Source organism: Mytilus edulis, chromosome 2 (genome assembly GCF_963676685.1).
Source record: "Mytilus edulis chromosome 2, xbMytEdul2.2, whole genome shotgun sequence".
NCBI classification, from domain to species: Eukaryota; Metazoa; Mollusca; class Bivalvia; order Mytilida; family Mytilidae; genus Mytilus; species Mytilus edulis.
Genome location: NC_092345.1, coordinates 30,980,785 through 31,004,585, shown reverse-complemented (window position 1 = coordinate 31,004,585; position 23,801 = coordinate 30,980,785). Strand labels below are relative to the sequence as shown.

Here is a 23,801-nt window from a genome sequence, read left to right as displayed (position 1 = left end):
TAAATCAGGATGCTGTTATTTCAAGTGATGTCAAATTTGTTAAAAACGCCTTTTCTTAATTCGTAACTAAGAATGATCATAACCAGAGCTGTGTTTCTTGTTTTAAAATGAAGTCTCCGCTTTTGAGAAATTTATATTGTTATTGGATTTAACCGCTTATAACTATTTGCCTCTTGGTTAATTTTATACATTATATTTAAGTAACAGTGACTAGTAATTTAATTTTGTATTGGGTTTTTTTCTCGATTCGTTTCAATTTTACGACCATCACAATTTTAAGTTACGACCATCCTGAACATTTTTGTTGTTTTAGTTACGACCATCATGCTCGAAATATTAAATGACTATTTTATGAAAATTAGAATGTTTTTATGTATCAAATTTTGTTTCAATATCAACGCACTAACGATTAGTATGTATGAGACAAGCGGTTTGGCTCCTCAGTTTGGCTCAAATAAATCTTTGACTGCACGAAAATCGGAAAAGACAAATTTATCCCTAGAGTTGTCTCCCATTTTCGGACTTTAAGTTACGACATCCGCTTACCACCAGTGTTAAGTGATCTCGAAAATAAAAGGCTAAAATTCTGTGCTGTATTAAAATTCATAATCCCTATCACCAGACTAAAGCTACCGAACAATAAGCCAGTGAGCAATAAGATGCATCAAGCTAGCGAACATTAAGAAAACGCGCCAACATGATCGTCACATGTTTAAATTGATTGCTCCACGTAAATAAACAATCTGCCTATTATTGTGGCGTTTATATCCTTATGTTTATTATGTAAATGATATCGGTGGCTTGTCACTATATTGTCCGTTAAATTAATTCATTCATGACTTGTCTTAACTCGAGCCGGTCTTTGTAAATTGTAGCATTTACAAATCATTCAAATGTTCGTGAATATAAATTGTTACTATAACAATGATGACCCCTTGAACGTATGGGCCCCTGACAAACATAGATAACAAACAAATGTTATAAAAGCATACATAAATATTATTTAATACATTGAATATCACAGATAAAAATGCATCCAACTCAAATAGATAGTAATTTAATTAAGTTACTCATACTCATGATAAGAGATTTGGAGGGGTCATCCAAAACACGTCCCAATTACTCTATAACAGATCAGGAGTAGATCCTCCGAGATACGTCCGAAGGTCATTTATAGTTGACCTGAACAATTTACAAGGAACTGTTTCTCTCTGAAGCCTCTTATATGCCTCAAATCTATGACACCCTCCAAAAGAATAAAAATAATTGCCTCCGTTTCTTCCCTCTATCCACAGAACGTCGATTGGTGGAACTTTCTCTTCATTCTCCTAAAATATATTTTGAAAATGTTTGAAATGCTATTAAAATGTATAAAACAACTTTCAAATTGTTTACTTACTAAACTTTTCCCACCCTCAGTTCCTCACTCGTGACCTTTGTTTTTGCGACACTTGACCCAAACAGGAAATTTCTAATTGTGAATAATTTTTTTCCCGGAAAAGACCAAATAGCGATAAGGCGTTATCCTCTTCGTTTTCTTATCAAAGTGTAGTAGTACTCAGATATGTTGTTCGTTGAGATTTAGTAGAAAATTTTATATGGTGCTCATTCTTGTAATTATTCAAAAGATACCATTCGAAAGTCAAGTTATAAACAAGAAAAAAGCCGAAAATTACAAACTGAAATAGGTCTTCAAATTTCTTTCCCACACTCGTGCCACGTGACACACAGGCACTTGTCTAAATCATATTTGTTTTTCCTATTTAACTTTTAAAGTGTTATATTATTTTAATGGTATTATACATGAATTTTTTTCTTAGACAAGTGCCTGCATGTGAGCCACCACCCATTTTGATATACCTGTATCGTATGCATAAGAGAGTCAACCTTCTCCTCTTCTAAGATGGACGGTATTGGCCGGATGATAACATTTAATGGTACATTGTGAACTTCCTCAATATGAGCTGCATGCACTGTTTTGTCATTGTATGTGTTTGGTGTTGACATGCCAGTATTTACAGAACAAGTATCTGAGAGTTTCAGCGAGACCGGAAATCCTGAAGTAGCTAAATTATAAGGTGTATACAATACTTCAGCTGTTTTGGTCGGAAAATAATTCAACCAGAATGAAAATGTCAGAAAAGAAAAAATGATAAGATTATTCACTGTTAGTGACAAATAGGTAATCATTTAAATGTATTTTGACATTTCAACACGTGTACGGCTGATGTAAACATTATAAATGGGCTACTTGATTGGCTGTAAATAAATATTCCGGACAATGGTATAACCATGCGTACAGTAAAATATTTACCTATTCTTCACCCTTCAAGAGTGGTATATGTGTTAATTTCATAGATAGTCAGTTATGGTAAGATCTAACTTTTACGGTAGTATTCTTCATTTTTCTGATTTATCTTGACATTCTCTTGTCACCTTCGCATTTAAGTGTTTACATAATTTGAATTGAGAAGTCTCGAAAATGTTAGTTTTGTTGTCTACACGTAGAAAATTTGTCCCTGTTGTTTTTCGGTGATTGCAATTATACATTGATTTATATTCTATAAATTAAACGGTATACATATGCTACCACCCACATAAATTCCAATCGTGCAAGACCCTCATGGGTAGTCAACGTCGTTAAAAACAACCCTAGTCGTCGCCCACATATGACTAAACCCTTGCATACACCCATCAACAGAAGCAGACGATTTAGCTCAGTGCGCGATTAAATTAACATTTGATTAGTTTGAGAATAAAGTCGGTAAATTGAAAACCTCTGTATAATATTTCATTTTGCAACTCCGTGTCATTTCGTGCTTAAAACATGTCCATTTTGTCATGTCACGTTTATAACACTTTTTGTCATTATCCGAAACTGTGATAATTTTGTGACTTAATGGGAAAATGAGTGCATGCAAGTCTTTCATCTCTTTTGTCCCTTGTCGTATCGTATAAAGCCGTTTATTTACTTCGTGGCCGTCACACGTCTTGTGTTAAAGCAGATACATCTTCGCTAGCCAAGGGTTACGATCGGCTCCCATGGAGAGAATGGGAGTGGATTGTAACCCTTGGTTAGCGAAGATGATGCAGATAGTGCTCCCTGGCCTTTGAATACTACCATTAGGGTTAGACTGACTGGTCCGATACCTATAATAGATAAGATTTGAGACAAATGTATCCGTCTCTCAGGTTTGTAAACTAGTTTAATTGGTAAAAACTAATGTTAACCCGTTTTAGAAAATGTTTCGGAGATAACCTAATTTAAAAACCTTCATGCAATGTCATCAAGCCAATATTTTTAACTGGTAATAGTAATAGCACTTGATCATATCGTTGGTTTTCTTGTTTGAATTGTTTTACACTAATCATTTTGGGGCTGGGCCCTTTATAGCTTGGCGTTCGGTGTGAGCCAATGCTGCGTGTCTATATATATCTTTGTTAACGTGTCGGTGGCCGTACTTTGACCTATAATGGTTTACTTTTACAAATTGTGTCTTGGAGGTAGAGTTGTCTTATTGGCACTCATTCCACACCTTCTTATGTCTATATAATATTTTCAGTAAGTATTGAAATGTGAAAAACAGTCTTATAGTTAAACAACTTATACCTGTAGAGTTAAGTTGGGTAAAGAATCATGGTCATCCTGGCTATGATATCTCCGGTTCTCTGACAATAAAACCCTTGTTAAAGCGTGGGTATCACGATAAATTAGCACAATGATTTTACACTATAGTCATTTGTGGGGCCCTTTATGGCTTACCTTCGATGTGAGCAAAGACTTCATGTAAAAGACCGTACTTTGGCCTATAATAGTTTTTCTTTTACAAATTGTGACTTGGATGGAGAGTTGTCTCATTGTCACTCATACCAAATCTTCTTATATTCACATCTGTCGCGGGTTGAAAATTCTGGTATACAGTGTAAATGACTTGCTCACTGTTTGTTAAATAACCGTTGTGACAACTTTTTGAGAAATCAATGACAGATAGACAAGAGTAAAGTACGCAGAGTTCCCTGACTTTAAAATAAATCAAATGAGAAGACTAAAGAAATCCGAAATTGTTATGATGACATTTGTACCAACAAAAAGGGTATTTTTTTAAAGATGTGTTTCTGTAGATGCAGGAAAACGTAGCTCCATTTATCATGTCGAGGCCGTAAATATCCGAGGAAAAATTCGTCAACAACACAACATTGGCTGTATTTAAAAAGAGGAGCAATTATGACTTTATTTGATAAACATTAATGAATGAATGAATAATTTTGCAAGAAGCATAAACATGCTATTGTAAACGAAAATTTATGGGGAAAAAAGACAGCAGACAATACTTATTTTCCAACCTGCATTTAAATAATGGAGTATATATATGTCATCAATAAAAAAGATAGCACATTTTTAGTAACTACATATTTGATACAATTTAATAGTTACATTGTATCTGGTGGCTTTGGCCGAGTCTTCTAATGTATAATACTTTCGTAAAATTTGGTGTCATTTTAAAATGTTGATAATGAAGATTGTAATAATTGGCAATAAAGAATTCTGATACTGTCATATAGATATAGGAAGATGTGGTGTGAGTGCCAATGAGACAACTCTCCATACAAATAACAATTTAAAAAGTAAACCATTATAGGTTAAAGTACGGCCTTCAACACGGAGCCTTAGCTCACACCGAACAACAAGCTATAAAGGGCCCCAAAATTACTAGTGTAAAACCATTCAAACGGGAACATACATGTATATATATAAGTTGACTCACTTCATTTTTAACGATTATAATTAAAAAAGCTCAATGAGACTAATTAATAGCTCATGGAAACTAATTAGTAGCTCATGGAGACTTACTGAAATCTCCATTGACTGATTAACAGCTAAGTGTTTGACTATAATATTTCTATCCATGATTCCATAATTGAAAACGAAATTTGGGGATAGCAGGGACAATTGTGATCGCCCAGATATATTAGTATACAGCTAACCCTTTTCATAGTAACGGATTTCTGACAGTGATTTAAAACATTTTATTAGAAGTAGTAAACTCAGGTTGTACAAGTAAGTGTAAATTAGCATTGTATCTTAATTTGGGTTTATATTACGTATTTGAAACAACTATTACCCACAATGTGATAGCAGTTCCGTTGCACAATTATTATATTCAATGTCTGGGGTCTTAATTAACGTTTCCATGATCATAACAGGAACATATACTGTTCCCAGAACATAAAGTTCTTTGGTTTCGAAAGACATAATAACTTGCAAACGGGATACTGATAAAGTAAATGCAATTTAGAAGTTACAGGATTAGATCATTCAAATGTAAGCCACATATATACATAACAGTCAGAGTGTCAACATACAGTGGCTATTTAGCCAGTGCTGGTAAAATAGCAATTTCTATAGAAAGTTGCTACTTCGCCGGCTTGAATTAAGATATTTAATGGGGGCTGGGAAAATAGCAACTGTCAAAATGTAACTTGATGTTACAACGGTTACTGTGACGTTATACAGTATATGCATCTTTTATCGCCTGTTTGTGTGAGTATTTTTTCTCTCAATTTTGAAAATAAAAGCACAAGGTTAAATCGTTATAATAACATTTCATATTGACAGTTTCTTATCGAATGATAATGAATTAGTGTTTCTCCGAAAATAGGAGGAATATAACTGGTCTGTAATTATACAAAGTACGCCGTTTTTTGTCAAACAAGTAAATTTGTTGTGAAATTTGTTACATTGATTTTGATTGGTTTACGTGCGAATTTGGTAAACAGAAATGAAAGCGATCGATTGTTTTATGTTTTGTTTAAATATATACTTTCTAGCTCATGACATCTATGTAACGGAACAACCAGCTAATCAGTATGCACATTTGATTCATATGATACAATTGATAGATTATAAGAACCATTTCCCTCAATCAGTTAATTAACAGTGTTTTGCTACAAATTTCACGACAAAAAGGGGGGTCGCTGAGAGAATATTTGGTCCATACCAAATATTATGTCACAGGGTCATTTGGCCACATGGTTTTATTCTATTTGGGCTGATAAGTGACTAGTATAAGCTTTCCAATATTTTATTCACACTGAAAATACATTAATAAATGAATTACAATTATGTAATTAAAAGTTTCCTTATAATTTGGACCGTGAATTTGACAGGCAAAACATGCAATAAAAGGCCTTTAAAAGTGAAAATGTGCTTACCTGAAAATAGGGAAAAAGTTATAGATCCCGCAGCTCTAATGTGCTGAGTAAGTGTGAATACCCGTATTTTTACGGGTAGACAGTATATATAGTACAGACAATTTGTGGCGGGATTACATGCATTAAATTATCGTGCAGAAAGTATAGTGAAAGTCTATTGTCATAGTCTGTCAATGAATGAATGAATGAATGAATGAATGAATGCGTAAATGATAGTAAATCATAGTAAATCGAAATCAGTATAGTATTTCTCTTTCTTTATTCAGCTGATAATTTGTTACGGTGACACATTCTCGGCCCAAGGAGAAAATTTCGTCCCTGAAATTTTATCTCCAAATCACAATAAGTCCATCAAGAAAAACTTAACGAGATTATAGTCTTTTGCAATATAACATAGAAATGACAAATTCTATACACACACACACGTTATATACAAAAGTGAAATACAAGTTCAAAATCTAGGATAAAGGACAACAACAACAAAATCATGTAAAAAATCCATCATACAAAGTTAAATAGGCAGCAAGTGCCACTCTACCCAGAATGCAGAGTGGAAATGACATGAACTAATGAACCATAATCCTAATCATTATATCAAATCCTAATACAAAAAATAAAACACAATTATACAACAAAACAAAATTTATTCATGAATGACACAAACATATATGACAGCAACCTAACAAGTCTCATTTCTAAGTGACACTAGACAAATTTTTCTCATTCTCCGAAATAATCCTTTCCATATACAAAAACCATGTACGACTTAAATTCTTCGATGGGTGTACACCATCCACTAACTTAGAAAACATATACTTAATCTTATCACCCTTCTTCTTCTGAACATATGTGTGTAAAAACGGAGTGATCATATGGTTTCTACAATTAAGCTCAGTTATGAACTTATTTGTCTCCCGTAAAATCTCATGTAATTTTTCTTGCATTTCCGGATAATTTTCCTCATATACCAAATATTTGGTTTTATGAATCATAAGCCTATGATTATTCCAATCCCGGAAACTAGATGCAGCAATAGTTGAAAACACAACTTTTCCTCCATGCTTCTTGATTTTACTCTCAGTATCCAAAATCAAATTTTTCATATTAGACACATGATCTACGTCGAGATTTAACCATGACTCTTCATAATAAGAAACTCCATCTTTTTTCCTTGTCAAAGTACAAATATCGGGAATTCCGATAACAAAGTATACAATACTATGAACACACGTATCACCCTTAAGTCTAGAAATAGCTATTCGGCACAAATCTTGCAATTTACCACCGGATTTGATAATAATATCTTTGCAAGCCATACCAGAGAAACACTTCCCTCTACTGGATGCAAACAGATACGAATGAGGATATAATGCCATCTATAAACAACAAAAATATATACTAAAACCATATTTACACCAAATAAACATATCTAAAATAACACTTAATCAAAGATATGACAAAAAATCCTACTGAAAACTAACTGTAAATTTTATAAAATAATCAACGATACAAAATAAAATCCTGGTAACGCTGTGGGGCTCTACACTGTCTAGTCGTCCGACGTAAGACAGGTTGTGTGTCTGTAGTCTCAAAGACAACGGAGTTATTTTCCGTATGACCACTAGCAGACATACCACTTAATGTAGAGCTATCATTAACACCAGAATGTACACTAGACTGACCTGACGTATCACTTAGCAAATCTCCACTAAAATCTGAACGAGAACTACTTAAATCTGAAACTGGTAAAGAACTACTAGACGATGACGGTAAAAACTCTGGGGCCTGAGGATTAAGTACCAACTGTGAACTTCGGTCAGGATCTATTACCCTAGGAGACCGAGTAGCAACTATACATATATCATCATCATCCTCATCGCTAGAGTTACTACGTACCTCTGTGAGCATTAGCTCATTTTTATCACTATCAACAGTATCGTCTTTTTGCAAATTCTGTGGTCTAGTAAAGGTTTTACCCTTTTTACAACTAGACGGAATTTGTTGTCGTACTATCTCATCTGTAGGTAGTGAAAAAATGGGTAGTAGCATATTTCTATGTACAGTTACCTTCCTTGAACGACCATGTTCAGGTTTAAGTACGTATACAGGTATACTAGTATCTGGCTGAGACTCGACAATATATGGATCTCTATTCCATTTGTTCTGTAGTTTGTGCTTACCTTTAAATCCTACTTTCTTGAGCAAAACTCTGTCCCCTTTCTGTAGATTAGAATGTCTTACTTTCAAATCATACCTGGTCTTATGACGTTTACCTGCCTTATCCGCTACCTTGGCTGCTGTTTTATATGCGAACTGTAGCCTCTTTTCTAGATTACTTACATATGTCTTGTGATCTTTAGCAGGTAAACCAGATGAAATACCTAAAAACGCATCTATAGCCAGTCTCGGATGCCAACCGAACATCAAAAAGTGAGGACTATATCCTGTACTTTCATGTCTCGAAGCATTATAAGAGTGGACAAGAGGCGCTACATAGGTTTTCCAATCTGATTTCTTATCTTCGTCTAACGTACCTAACATGTTTAACAGTGTCTGGTTAAACCGCTCACACTGTCCATTTCCCTGGGGGTGGTAAGGGGTCGTCCTCGACTTCTTAATATCAGCTAACTTACATAATTCGCTTATAATCCTCGACTCAAAATTTCGTCCTTGATCACTGTGTAATCTAGTCGGAAATGAGTAATGCTGAATAAAGTTCTCCCATAAACACTTAGCTGTAGTCTTAGCCGTCTGGTTACGTGTAGGTATTGCTTGAGCGTAGCGAGTGAAATGGTCCGTAATGACCAATATATTCTCATACCCACCTTTTGACTGTTCTAAAGTGAGAAAGTCAATGCAAACTAGCTCAAGAGGATACGATGTATGTATACTTACCATTTCGGCCGACTTTTTACACGTCTTTGACTTCCTCAGAATACAATTCTCACAAGACATTACCTTAGTTTCTACATCCCTGTCCACTCCTGGCCAAAAGAACCTAGATTTCACAAGGAATAATGTCCGGTCTCTACCCTGATGTCCTACATCATCGTGTAAACCCTGTAGTACAATATCTCTGAGTACTGATGGCAAAACTAACTGTGTTACCTTTTCATTATACAGACTACTGTTTCTGTACAATATCCCATCCTTTAATGTAAACTTATCCCAATCACGTAAATACCTACGAACTTCCTCTGTCTCTAATGATATCTTCCTTTTGGTTGGTTTATGTTTACCCTGAACTAAAGCAATAATTCTCCGAATAGACGGGTCTGCGTTCTGCTCCTCATGCCAGTCAATCTTACTAATACTTACCTCATGTAAATCTTCAGTGGCAACACTCTCAGTCAATAAAACGGTCTCAATAAATGGACCAGGAGAAACAATACAAGAAGTACATACCGCTTTAATCGCATCACTAAACATCTGCTTAGTCTCTGGTTGTATTCTAGACAAGGCGTCAGCGTCTACATTAGACTTACCCGTTCTGTATGTTAATTTGAAATCGTAATTTGAAAGAGAAGCGACCCATCTATGTCCGACGGCGTCTAACTTAGCTCGATCAAAAACGTATGTCAATGGATTATTATCCGTTTTGACTTCAAATTTACTGCCATACAGATACTCGTGGAACTTATCGGTCACCGCCCATTTAAGAGCTAGAAATTCTCTTTTATGGGTCGGGTAAAGTCTCTCTGCTCCACGTAGGCTACGGCTGGCATAGGCAATTACTCTGTCAATGCCCTCCTGTGTCTGATAAAGAACCGCTCCTAAACCATCGTTACTGGCGTCAATATGCACAGTAAACGGAAGTTTATAATCAGCGTAAGCTAATATAGGAGGTGAGGTTAACTTATCAATTACCTTATCCATAGCTTCCTGTTGAGCCTCGTTCCAGAACCACCTGGTTGGTGCCTTTTTCCGTCTTACCGTACTTACCTTCTTCTTCTGTGTCGAATGACCAATCAATAGATCATTTAAAGGTTTAACGATCTTTGCATAATCCTGAATGAAACGTCTATAATATGAAGTAAATCCGAGAAACTTTCTCAGATCCTTCACATTCCTAATAGTGGGCCAGTTTTTCACGACAGAGGTCTTTTCTGGATCTGTTTTGATACCCTCATTGGATACAATAAAACCCAGATATTTGATCTCTCTCTTGAAAAACTCACACTTCTTACCTTTTAACTTCAGGTTGTGCTCCTTCAGCTTAGAGAAAACGGATTCTAACCTCCTGAAATGCTCTTCTTCTGTCTTCGAATAAATGATAATATCATCTAAATAAATCAGACATTCTCTTAAATGTAGCTCACCCATACATCGTTCCATAAGCCTTTGGAAGGTAGAACATGCATTGGTGAGACCAAATGGTAATCTGTTGCATTCATAGAACCCTAACGGGCCTAAATTGAATGCTGTTTTCTGTTTGTCTGATTCTTTAACCCCGCACTGCCAGTAGGCTGAACGAAGGTCTAATTTAGAATAATACCTTGCCCCTGCTAGGCAATCTAACGTGTCATCTATCCTTGGCAAACCTCTTTCGTCTTTTATAGTCTTTTTATTGACCCTCCTAAAGTCAATGCAAAAACGAAGTGAACCATCAGGCTTACGTACTAATACCACATTACTAGAGTATGGACTACATGACTCTCGTATAGCCCCTGCTTCTAACATCTCTCTAATGTGCTCTCTTACCTCTTCAAACATTGAAGGTGGTATCCTCCTATATGGTTCTCTAAATGCCTTCTCATCTGTGAGATGTATCTCGTGCTCAACTAGGGTGGTAAAACCTAAGTCAGTAGGACCAGTCGAAAATACGGACTTCCAATCACAGATAAGATTTTCCAACTTACTTTTTGTTTCTGGTGTCACCTCTGTCAACTCAACACCTATATTCTTTAATATCTTACCTTTATCACATTCATCACTCGCCTTTTCACCTGTTTCTTCAACTGAACTATCTAAAGCAGCATGACGTACAATCTTTACCTCATTCAATCCACAAAGAACACTTTTAGGCCTCACATATATTACCTTGGTTGACATATTAAATATCTTAACTGGTATCCTGTTTGTACCAGTAGACTTCAGGTTAACTACTCTTGGACATACCCCTAAACTACTCTGATTATCATCAACACATTCGGTAACTGCCGTCTGTATACTAGACTTTGCCTTACACAACCCTGTAACAGTCATGCTGGACATGGGGCTTACCTTAATAGGTCGTTTATTTGTGGACTTTACAAGACTCACAATACTAGAGTCCATAGCTGAAAATGCTGTATCCCATTCACGTGGTATATTTACCTCAGAATCACTTGTTAAAGTGGACTTCATAGGCCTTAATACGTTTGTACCTATTATAATAGGAACAGATCTATTATAATCTGTCTCGGGTACAACTAATAATGGGACCATCATAGGTTCAGTATGAAATGGTGCCTTTATATTTACCTCAACATACCCAAGGTATGGCAACTGTGAACCCTCAGCTACTCGTACTGAGAGAATAAACTCATCTAAAGTCTTTATCGTGGGGACTGTGTGGAACGATCTTAATGTAGGTTCACTAATAGTAGACACCATAGATCCACTATCTATCAAAGACTTACATTTTTTTCCGTTCACATAAACATGTGTTTCATTTGCCTTACCGACCATTCTATCTAACAAAGTAGTTTTAGGCTTACTTACAATATCATCTGTAGATTTAACTAACGTAGGACTATGCTTGGCAGCAACGAGTTTAGAATCTCCAATTCGTCCTTCATTGGAGACTCCTATTCGTTTAAATCGCCATTAGCATTTTGTCGTGAATTTCCAGACTGATTATTGTAAGTATTCCTATTACCACCGCGACCTCTCTGATTCTGATATCCTCGACCTCGACCATAACTCCGCGAATAATTTCCACGTCCAGAACCAGTGGAATATCCCGGGTTAGACTGACCATGATTATCTGTTACCTTATTTGTCTCTTTTGGTGTTTTGTTTTCTAAAGTTTCTAATCTCTTACCCATACGGTCAATTTTTTTCAATATATCGTCAAGCTTGACCGAGTCGGTAGAAATAGGCTGATGTTGCACAGTGCTAACAGCTTTTTCAGAATTTGCCAATTCAAGCTCTATAGCTCTGATTTCCTTCCTAAGCTGATCAAAATCCTTAACTGTATCAAATTTATACCTACTTGAATTTTTAAGAAGTGGGTCTCTTATTCCTGACCAAAACTTAGATCGGAGCATCTCATTCTTAGTATCGAAACTAATATCACCTTTCTCAACAGCAGGCTGAATTATTGACTCTAAAGTCATACCAAAATCAGCTACTGATTGAGAAGGTTGTTGAGTCTCCTTATAAAACTTCTCAAGTAAAGCCTCACTGGTATAAACATTACCATACACACCCTCTAACTTTTCAAGTATCTGCTGAGGAGAAGCATCCTCAGGTAATGACAACAACAAACTCCGAGCTTTACCCTTCAATGAACCCCTAACAGACTGTAATATGACCGGGTCAGAAAAATTTCCCTCTCGTAAAACGCATTTCACCTCAAACATCCAAACATCAAATGTCGCTTCACTCTTAGCTTCTCCCGAAAAAATAGGAAACTTGGGCCTCTGAAAAGCACTATAACTAGTCGACACATCGCCAAAAAATGACTTTCCCCGGACACCACTAGTATGTAAAAAACTAGACTTTCTAATCGGTGGAGGGGGAGGGGGCCTTGGGGGTGGTTCACTCTCAATTTTAACCTTAGGGGTACTATGTCTAAGTTCATGACCCTTTATAACTTTATAATCAGTGTGTGTATGTAAGAACTTAATCATCTTATCTATTTGTGCTTTAGACATACTCTCAGATAAATCATCTTCGATCTCTTTTTCTAAGTCTTTTTCACTAGCCATGATGTTAACTATATTATACTCAAACTGTACTGGCTGTATTTGAATAGAACTCTCAGTTCTATACCACAAAAATGTAACGGTACTGGGACAATACAAACATATACACAAATACAAGGACAAAACAACGAATAATGATAATGATGAAATGAGCATGAATAATGAAATGACTACTCACCCTTTACATGTCAAAGGTCAAAGTGCAAAAGAATTTTACGATCGTGCAGGTATTTTCTGAGTGCTGTGCTATAGTAGTTATATTCTGAAAAAATATATTTGAGGAATTAAACAATAAGGAAACATGTTCACAATTCAATTTCAACACATATATATGAATTAAAATATTTTCATTTTCAAATCAATGTATTTACTTTACTGTTCATGTAAATAAATAAATATATTTCAATTGTCTGTATCAAAGAAAACACACAGTTCTAACTTCAGTTTACATTTAACTTTATCACGTGCTATGTCAATTTCGGGTTGATCCTCATCAAGGTGTATAGTAAGTAGTCGAAATCAATCCTACGGTTGAGTAGATTCGTAGTACAAACGAACTAATAAATGAAGTTCACTTCATAATCAATACATAATAACGGATATACTAATAAGCACATCATATGTAGTATTCACAAACTTGCTTTGTTAGATTGAAACATTTTCACATGAAACTAACATTCACTTCAAACTAATTGAACGATTCACAAAACTTGTGTTGCTAGATTTAAACATTTTCACATGAGACTAACATTCATTTCAAACTAATTGAACGATTCACAAAATCTTTCTCTAAAGGTATGCGCTAAACACTTAAGAAATTAGACGTTGGCGTACCTTGTCACACGAAGCATGTTTGAAATATTACCCTCCATAAAATATATGTTCAAGCCGGCATTAATAATTCTCCGTCAAACGGTTTTCGTAGTTTTCGTATATAAACTGCCTAAAACTGCTAACAGGAATTTGGAGGAAATTTGTCGTTGACAGGCTATAACCAGATAACCAGTTTTCTTTATGGCTCTCTATAATTTCTGACAACGGACTGTTATTGTAATGGTTTGGTGTACAACGTGAAAATGGATTGCTTTAATCTCGGTGGAACCTCCATTTTGTCACAGGGTCATTTGGCCACATGGTTTTATTCTATTTGGGCTGATAAGTGACTAGTATAAGCTTTCCAATATTTTATTCACACTGAAAATACATTAATAAATGAATTACAATTATGTAATTAAAAGTTTCCTTATAATTTGGACCGTGAATTTGACAGGCAAAACATGCAATAAAAGGCCTTTAAAAGTGAAAATGTGCTTACCTGAAAATAGGGAAAAAGTTATAGATCCCGCAGCTCTAATGTGCTGAGTAAGTGTGAATACCCGTATTTTTACGGGTAGACAGTATATATAGTACAGACAATTTGTGGCGGGATTACATGCATTAAATTATCGTGCAGAAAGTATAGTGAAAGTCTATTGTCATAGTCTGTCAATGAATGAATGAATGAATGAATGAATGAATGCGTAAATGATAGTAAATCATAGTAAATCGAAATCAGTATAGTATTTCTCTTTCTTTATTCAGCTGATAATTTGTTACGGTGACAATTATATTCATGTCTATTTTTCTGAGTAGTGTACAAGAAATAGAATTTAAAACTGTTATATCAGTGATTTCACCATACATCTGATTTATTCCTGAGTGAGTGAATCTATAATTATATTATGAAGTCAGATCAGGGGCGGATCAAGCCATTTTATAAACGCGGTGGGGTTCCAACTACATGTCCCCAATTAAATGCATTTATCGTCCAAAAAAGGGGGGTCGAACCCCCACCTGGATCCGCCACTGTCAGATTTTAAAAACTTGATTACTTTGGACTTTTAATCAATGGGGTATATATTGTGTGAGAAATGAGCTCATTAAACATCTTTTTTTAATTCATATCCCTGCATAAAAAAATATAAGAATATTAACAACTGTAGATCACTTGTCTAGAAAAAAAAATCATACCAACAGATCAATCCATATCAGGTATCTCATTCCCAAGGCATTCATTTATAAATTAATTATTGAATACTTCTTTTTGTAAATTTATTAGGGTGTAAAAGAGTTGACTGATGTACATTTTGTATCAAGTGTGGAAGCCCTTCTTTCTAAAAATGTGCACACAGTCAATGCTTTTACAACCATATAAAATAACTACTATGCACTTTATTGTGAAAGCTTGTGTCATCATGATAGTTACATACATGTACATTTCATTTGAAGTTAAGGTTGATTTCAGAATTATGTGAGATCGCTGTTAGCCAATCTAAATTATGTATCATAATGAAACATACATTTAATGTAGTTTTGACAAAATGTGAAACAAATTGAACATGTTGAATGAGAAAACAGTCTGATGCTTATGTACATGTACAAGTACAATGTACATGTATGTACAATGTAAATAAAATTGAGAAAGGAAATGGTGAATGTGTCAAAGCGACAACAAACCGACCATATAGCAGACAACAGCTGAAGGCCACCAATGGGTCTTCAATGTAGGGAGAAACTCCCGCAACCAGAGGCATCCTTCAGCTGACCCCTAAACAAATATGTATTCTAGTAGTATGATTCATTTTGCAGTGCACTTATTTTGCAGACATGATGCAGTCTTCCTTAAAAGTTAAAAGTATGTGTCTCATTCTGGCAGCAAAGACATACTTGTACATGTACAGGATTTTACAAAATTAAGAAGATTACAGAAAAGTCACATATAAAAACTAAACAAAGAACTGTCTTTTCTTTTTCAGACGTGTCTTTACCCAAAACACTTTTTACTAGTTCTGAGTATGTGATATGACCGAGGAAGAAACAGAACCAGACCAACAACCTAAACGGCTCAAATCTAAATCTTCAATGGTGTGCTCATTTTTACGATTTGTAAACAAAACTTCGTATAATGTTGATATTGTTTGGATAAACTATGAAGGTCATAGGGCGCGTTACAAAACATTAAGATCTAATGAATTTGTTGATGTGAACACTTATGTTGGACATCCATGGATATTTATAGACTCTGACACAGGAAATCGTATGGTCGTTCAGATGAAAGAAGTTTTTGAACCAACTGAAGGTTGGAAACCTGAAGACAATGTTCAACCTCAAAGAAAAGTTTACAACATTACTATCCCTTGTAAGTAAAGAATAGAATCAAACTTTTTTATTCACCAAATTTGGGCCCCAGGAGGGCATATAGCATACAAACCATATTATTATAAACAATAACATATGCAATACATGTATATAGACAATACATTTTGTAGGTACATTTTTGTATGTAACATGTAATAAAAAAATAAAAAATAAATACAATAGAAAACACACACAGAAAATCAATAGCAATTTATGATAATTAAATTAATATCATGTTTACATTGAAAACTCCTGAAAAAATATGAAAACCTTAAAAAACGAAAGAAAAAAAACCCAAAAACATCTGCAAATGTAATGTCTAATATTTTTATCATGTCTATTTAAGAATTTGGTTTTGATAGCAGTACATCATCTGTTGCATTCATTTAAAACTATATGTACAAATGTATATCAGACAGTTTAGTGCTTAAAATGTTGTATGGACACATTATATTGATATTGAAGTCTGTATGTCAATGCATGTAGACCATCAGATATCCTTTTAGACGTTATGATTCATAGAACATTTAACCCCCACATCTCTTTATGTCTTATCACATTTGTATATTAACTGTTTTCTATTTTTAGTGTATCCTCTAAAGGAAAGATGTCTGCAATATTTGTCACAGATAGTCAAACAGGAGAACATAGAAGAATTAGACCTACCAAGAAATATAATAACAGACTTAGAAGATAAGTTTGAGACATTTAGCAGGAGGAAAAAAATTAGCTGATGGTGCAAAAAAGGGGGATAGTTGGATGAAAACAATAGCAGCACTGCCACAGATTAATATATTTCTATATGTTTTTGTGTGAACAACAGAGATCTTAAATGTTCTGAATTATAACTTGGGGAGATATAAGGGAAAATAACATACTTTAACTGCTGTACATGTACATGTAATGTGTATTCTTATCTGGCATTTAACAAATACATATATGTGATACTAATTCCATGCTGTAGATAGAGAAACAAAGAAATTAAATTTTTAATAGACTTCAATATCATACCTTTATTACAAAAATTGAATTATTCTATTTTAAATTTGATGATCAATTTAATTTTGATATTGAAATTATACAGCAGTTGTCTCTCTTTGTTCAATTTTGAAAAAGAAAAAAACAGGATAGTAACCTTAATTCAATATGTACATGTATTAATAAAAACAAATCAACACCTTTCAGTAACAATGACCCCTATTGTATGTTAGAGGAACTTTGGTTATGTCCACCAGGCACCAGTATAATAAACAGTTGTAAGTTATATTTAATCATTTTGTTATCATGGTTATGTTAGAAAACACTTCTTTATTGTACATTTTTTTAAAGATTTTTTTTTCATATGTATATGTTTTAGCATGAACAGAGCTATACTAATTGACATAGACATGAAGACAGCAATATTTATATTGATTGATTGACATAAAAAGTATTTTTTTGTTTTATTTTGTTTTGTATGTCAACTTACAAATTATAATTTTTTTGTGAACATTTTAATTGAATATGAATAAAATACTGAAAATTCATTGAATTTTGAAGTTTTCATTGGACCAATTAAATGTTGTTTTTTTTTATTATTTATATTGATTTATTAAGTAAATTTTATAATTATTGTTTTTAACACATGTTTAGATGTTTAAGACATCATTTGTAAGGGTATTGAGGCTTGTCAATATAGTTTATGTGGACAATGATCATTTTTTTAAACTCACTTGAGATGACTTAGGGACGACATCAAAAGTTCAAGGAAGGATAAAAAAGTTAATTCACATAGTTTTTTCACTGACCCCCCCCCCCCCCCCCCTCTTAACTTAATTTGAGACAAATTGATTGACCAATAGGGATATATGTACAATCGATTTGATTTTAGATTAACAAAACTTGCAGCAATGTTGACTCCCCCCCCCCCCCCACCCCCACCCACCCCCAAACTATTTGATTTAAGTTTTTTTTCCTACATCGATCTTTTGATGTCATCCCTTATTATACAGAACAAACATAAAAAGCAGTTAGATAATATATTTTATAGGCAAAATGGCATTTTCTTTATGACAATCCCTGTACAAATAAAGCTGTTATTTTGTTATAATAATATATGATTTAGAGTATACTCATGAATGTCATTTAAATTGACCTATTTTAACTAAAATATGTTTTATTTCTACTTAAAAATTGAAAATAAGTTTCTCTCCTATTTCGAGCATTAATTCTATCTACATGTATTAAGCTGAAATTTGAGATACTTTTGTTTTCAGAGTAATAATAGATCCTTAAGTTTCATATTCATTTTATTTTGAGAGTTATCTCCCCTGAACATGTCTTGTGGGATTATTTCTCCATATTTGTTTAATTTTAAATTATCACATTATCATGTTTATATGTTAATTTAAATAATGAAAGAATAAAAGGGAAGTAAAATTGGATTATAAAAAAATAAAAACAATCCCTGTAGCTATATTTTATATGAATTAAAGAATAAAGTCTCTATTTTATGAGACACATGTATGCACATAGGTTATAAAATATACTACAATATGAAGTTTGTGTTGTCAACAATAATTTTCATGTTAGAATTCTACCCAGCCTAATTTAATAGCTTTCACTAAAATTAATTTGGCTCGTTTAATTTTCATAAAATATGGACAAAGTACAAAAAATGTATTTACTTTGACCCTTTGACAAAAATATAAAAATTTCAAAAACTTTGAACCAACCATTTTATCAGAAAAATTACACTGGTTATATAGCAGTTTGACAAACACTTATTTTGATCATTGAGAAGTTTAATATTCCCTTAACAACACAACGTAATTAAAACGTTTAGCTGATTTTAAAGAGTTATCTCCCTGTAGTGTTAGGTACCACCTTAAAAAATCAAACCCATCAAATTTTCAGGGACTTTTAAATTGGTGCTATATTGTAACAATATTGCAGGCTTCCTTAAAAAAACAATAAAGAGTGAGAAAACAAAAACACACTTGTAATATTATCTGGCAATCTATCAAACTATCTTACCTACATGTACAGTAAAAGTGAGGGGGAAAAGTAAATAAGCATGGTTTGTCCTAAATGATTTTTTTATTGTTTATGAAAAAAAATGACACTCACTCTCTAATTTCAGGATTTTTTCCCATCTTGTTTACATTCAGAGGTTTGACCTAAAAGTGTATGGATCTCTATGAAACTGTATCACATAGTTCCATATCACAAATAAATGGATGGGATTTTGGGGTTTGTTTTCATAACTGTTTAGGAATTACTTGCAAAAAAGGGATCACAAACAAGCATTTTTTCTTGTTTCAGGACATTAACATGTGTATAAGTGTATGCATTTGTTTAAAAAGGTTCCATACAAAAAAAAAAAGACAAGACATTTAATTACAACTTGGGCACATGTATGATGCTACAAGAGGATAACAATTATACATTACAATCACAAAATGAAGGTTGGGATTGATTTTAAGGGTTATGGTCCAAATTGTTCAGGAATTAGAAGCCAAAAAAACTAGAATTTTCTTGTTTATAGACTTACACTTGAGAAGAAGTCTATCTTTATGAAATAGACTTTTTTCATATGACTTTTGACTCCAGAATTTATACTTTTAAACAGGTTACCTTCTCTGTGGTAGAACATCCTGTTACTTGGTCAAGTAAGAGCTACTTAAAGAAGTAAAATCAAGCTTACAATTAGAAAGCGTGTTTTTAAATTTTGAATATTGGACCATAAAAGGCAATAGTCCAATTACAAATTTTTCAGTTCTTTGACCATATTTATGAAACCTATGTTTTGTTAAATGTTTAATCACGATCAAAATGAAGAGCTGTATCAAGCTTGAATGTAGTGCCCATACTTGCCCCAAATGTTTATGGTAAGACTTCTGTGGTCGTATCAAGCTGTGCCCAGCGGAGCATTTTATTTCCTTCGAAAACATTATTAGAATAGAGTTCCCTTCCCTTCTTAAGCAAAATTTTAAAAATTCAAACCAAGCAAAATAATTCTACTTCTGTAAACATATGAACGATTATTTAAGATTACAATGATTTGTTCATCATTCAGATGAAAATAATAAGTTACATTCCTCCTGCGTGGAAATTTGCTGGCCCAATTAAAGTTTTAGACCTATAATGTTCCGTCTTTTTCGAATCCAAGATAGCAGAAGACATCAATACCACTTTGAAGGTTCATTGAATACACTTTTGATTGTTAATAATGTTCATTTGGGGATATATGCTAGTAATTCTTCAAAATACAATTAACAAATGGACACATTTTTTGCATACAACTTTGGATAGTTTGAACTATTATAACTAAAATTCGGAAAAAAAATTATGCATCTATTTCTTCTTTTTATGCCCCACCTACGATAGTAGAGGGGCATTATGTTTTCTGGTATGTGCCTCCGTCCGTTCGTCCGTTCAGGTTAAAGTTTTTGGTCAAGGTAGTTTTTGATGAAGCTGAAGTCCAATCAACTTGAAACTTAGTACACTTGTTGCTTATGATATGATCTTTCTAATTTTAAAGCCAAATTAGACTTTTGACCCCAATTTCACAGTTCACTAAACATAGAAAATGAAAGTGGGAGTTTCAGGTTAAAGTTTTTGGTCAAGGTAGTTTTTTATGAAATTGAAGTCCAATCAACTTGAAACTTAGTACAGATGTTCCCTATAGTATAATCTTTCTAATTTTAATGCCAAATTAGATTATTACCCAATTTTTACAGTCCATGGAACATGGAAAAGGATAGTGCAAGTGGGGCATCCGTGTACTTTGGACACATTATTGTTTATTTTTTAAATATAATTGATTGAATTCTTTCAAAAAGGTGAACATTAAATTTTGTTTATAAGGCACATAAACCATGTGAGAATCGTTCCTTTTTTGTCTTTGGATAATCAAATATAATTTCAAATCTATAGATTTTTCTTGAAAAAGTATATGTTGTTGATTTCCGTTTTAACAATATAAAATAATTACATGGCCACCTACATCGTTTTTTTGGCGCACACGTTACCCATCTGTTACCTAGTTGGTAGGGAAAAGCGTGAACATCGATTATACTTATTTCTATATTTTGTACATATTATGCAAATCCGTAGAGAAGGGGCATTAAGTTTTGCCCTTGTCCGTTTGTCCGTCCGTACCGTTACGTACTTCCAAAAGTTGGTTTCTGTTCTCTAACTTTGGTGTGCCTCGTTCAATTGTTATGGAACTAATACACAATGCTTAAATGCGCAAAACACAGATCAATTTTGAATTTTAGCGGCGTCACTTTAATCGTTTTATATTTATGCCCTTTAAAAAAGACAAAACAGCTGAATTTTTCGTTTCCGTTCTCTAACTTTAGTTTGCCTTAACCAAATGTATTGAGACTTATACACGATGCTTATGGCTATAAAATGAAGATCTTACTTTAATTTTGGTAGTGTCATTATAACAGTTCCATAGTTTTGCCCCGTTTACCGTGAAATGGAAAAAATCATTCCCATTCTCCAACTAAAGTTTACCTCAACCATATATTATGACACTTGTACACAATGCTTATCACCACAAAATACAGATCAAGTTTAAATTTTGGTTGTGTCATTTTTATACGACCGCAAAATTTGAAAAAAATTTCGTCGTATATTGCTATCACGTCGTCGTCGTCGTCGTCGTCCGAATACTTTTAGTTTTCGCACTCTAACTTTAGTAAAAGTGAATGGAAATCTATGAAAATTTAACACAAGGTTTATGACCACAAAAGGAAGGTTGGTATTGATTTTGGGAGTTTTGGTCCCAACATTTTAGGAATTAGGGGCCAAATAAGCATTTTCTTGGTTTTCGCACTATAACTTTAGTTTAAGTTAATAGAAATCTATGAAATTTTGACACAAGGTTTATGACCACAAAAGAACGGTTGGGATTGATTTTGGGAGTTTTGGTTTCAGCAGTTTAGGAATTAGGGGCCAAAAAAGGGCCCAAATAAGCATTATTCTTGGTTTTCGCACAATAACTTTAGTTTAAGTAAATAGAAATCAATGAAATTTAAACACAATGTTAATGACTACAAAAGGAAGGTTGGTATTGATTTTGGGAGTTTAGGTCCCAACAGTTTAGGAATTAGGGGCCAAAAAGGGACCCAAATAAGCATTTTTCTTGGTTTTCGCACCATAACGTTAGTATAAGTAAATAGAAATCTATGTAATTTAAACACAAGGTTTATGACCATAAAAGGAAGTTGGTATTGATTTTGGGAGTTTTGGTCCCAACAGAATAAGGGGCCCAAAGGGTCCAAAATTAAACTTTGTTTGATTTCATCAAAATTGAATAATTGGGGTTCTTTGATATGCCGAATCTAACTGTCATGACTGTGTATGTAGATTCTTAACTTTTGGTCCCGTTTTCAAATTGGTCTACATTAAGGTCCATTGGGTCAAAAATTAAACTTAGTTTGATTTTGACAAAAAATGAATCAGTTAGGTTCTTTGATATGCTGAATCTAAAAATGTACTTAGATTCTTGATTATTGGCCCAGTTTTCAAGTTGGTTTAAATCGGGGTCCAAAATTAAACTTTGTTTGATTTCATCAAAAATTGAATAAATGGGGTTCTTTGATATACCAAATCTAACTGTGTATGTAGATTCTTCATTTTTGGTCCTGTTTTCAAATTGGTCTACACTAAAGTCCAAAGGGTCCAAAATTAAACTTAATCTGATTTTAACAAAAATTGAAATCTTGGGGTTCTTTGATATGCTGAATCCAAAAATGTACTTAGATTTTTTATTATGGGCCCAGTTTTCAAGTTGGTCCAAATCAGGATCTAAAATTATTATATTAAGTATTGTGCAATAGCAAGTCTTTTCAATTGCACAGTATTGCGCAATGGCAAGAAATATCTAATTGCACAATATTGTGAAATAGCAAATTTTTTTTTAACTAGAGTTATCTTTCTTTGTCCAGAATAGTAAGCAAGAAATATCTAATTGCAAAATATTGTGCAATAGCAAGATTTTTTTTTAATTGGAGTTATCTTTCTTTGTCCAGAATCAACTTAAATCTTTGTTATATACAATATACAATGTATATTCACTTTTTACTACCAACTGATAAATTAAAATAATCTTTACCATTCAGTGATAACAAGCAGTTTTTTATGCAGTTAATCTGCATTATGCGAGCACCCTAGATTTGTGGTCTACCCAATAAATGCTAAAATACTGGCCATTGTTATTATCTAGCTGGCTACTATGTTATATATAACTAATTGAACACTTTTTTAATACTTTTAATTCTGGATTACAAAAAATATGACTAGAAAAACCTTAAATGATCGTCGAATCACCCAAAACTTTTGAAGTTGCACATATGAAGTAGTGCTCATTAGGAATTCTTATGTAGTTTATTATCGCCTGTGCTTTTTGCTAAGATGTCAAAAAACAATTGTACGAAATATTTAATCGCCGAAAATCTTTTAGGACAAGTAGTTTAGATTTCTCAAATGGCAAAAGTCGTAGGAATA

General features: G+C 33.6%; 3 protein-coding genes across 3 annotated transcripts; 1 reads left to right on the top strand and 2 right to left on the bottom strand.

Annotated features, from left to right (window-relative positions):
• Positions 1-978: 978 nt before the first annotated feature.
• LOC139511953 (sulfiredoxin-1-like) lies at positions 979-2,249 on the bottom strand. The gene is made up of 2 exons (XM_071299165.1): positions 1,861-2,249; positions 979-1,328 (listed from the first exon to the last, which is right to left on the bottom strand). Exons 1-2 carry the CDS (start codon positions 2,188-2,190, stop codon positions 1,125-1,127), a joined length of 534 nt encoding a protein of 177 aa, XP_071155266.1. The 5' UTR covers positions 2,191-2,249; the 3' UTR covers positions 979-1,124.
• A 3,488-nt stretch (positions 2,250-5,737) lies between these two features.
• Positions 5,738-17,827, top strand: LOC139511952 (von Hippel-Lindau disease tumor suppressor-like). Its single transcript, XM_071299164.1, has 3 exons — positions 5,738-5,866; positions 15,920-16,302; positions 16,890-17,827. The coding sequence occupies exons 2-3, from the start codon at positions 15,966-15,968 to the stop codon at positions 17,033-17,035; spliced, it is 483 nt and encodes a 160-aa protein (XP_071155265.1). The 5' UTR covers positions 5,738-5,866; positions 15,920-15,965; the 3' UTR covers positions 17,036-17,827.
• Positions 12,003-13,127, bottom strand: LOC139510806 (paraneoplastic antigen-like protein 5). The gene has a single exon (XM_071297337.1). It carries the CDS (start codon positions 13,125-13,127, stop codon positions 12,003-12,005), a length of 1,125 nt encoding a protein of 374 aa, XP_071153438.1.
• Positions 17,828-23,801: the final 5,974 nt, after the last annotated feature.

Coding starts and splice junctions, on each gene's coding strand:
- LOC139511953 (XM_071299165.1), bottom strand. CDS start 2,190: ATGATTACCTATTTGTCACTAACAGTGAATAATCTTATCATTTTTTCT. Junction 1,329..1,860: donor CTCTTATGCATACGATACAG/GTATATCAAAAT, acceptor AATATATTTTAG/GAGAATGAAGAGAAAGTTCC.
- LOC139510806 (XM_071297337.1), bottom strand. CDS start 13,127: ATGGCTAGTGAAAAAGACTTAGAAAAAGAGATCGAAGATGATTTATCT.
- LOC139511952 (XM_071299164.1), top strand. CDS start 15,966: ATGACCGAGGAAGAAACAGAACCAGACCAACAACCTAAACGGCTCAAA. Junction 16,303..16,889: donor TTACAACATTACTATCCCTT/GTAAGTAAAGAA, acceptor TTCTATTTTTAG/TGTATCCTCTAAAGGAAAGA.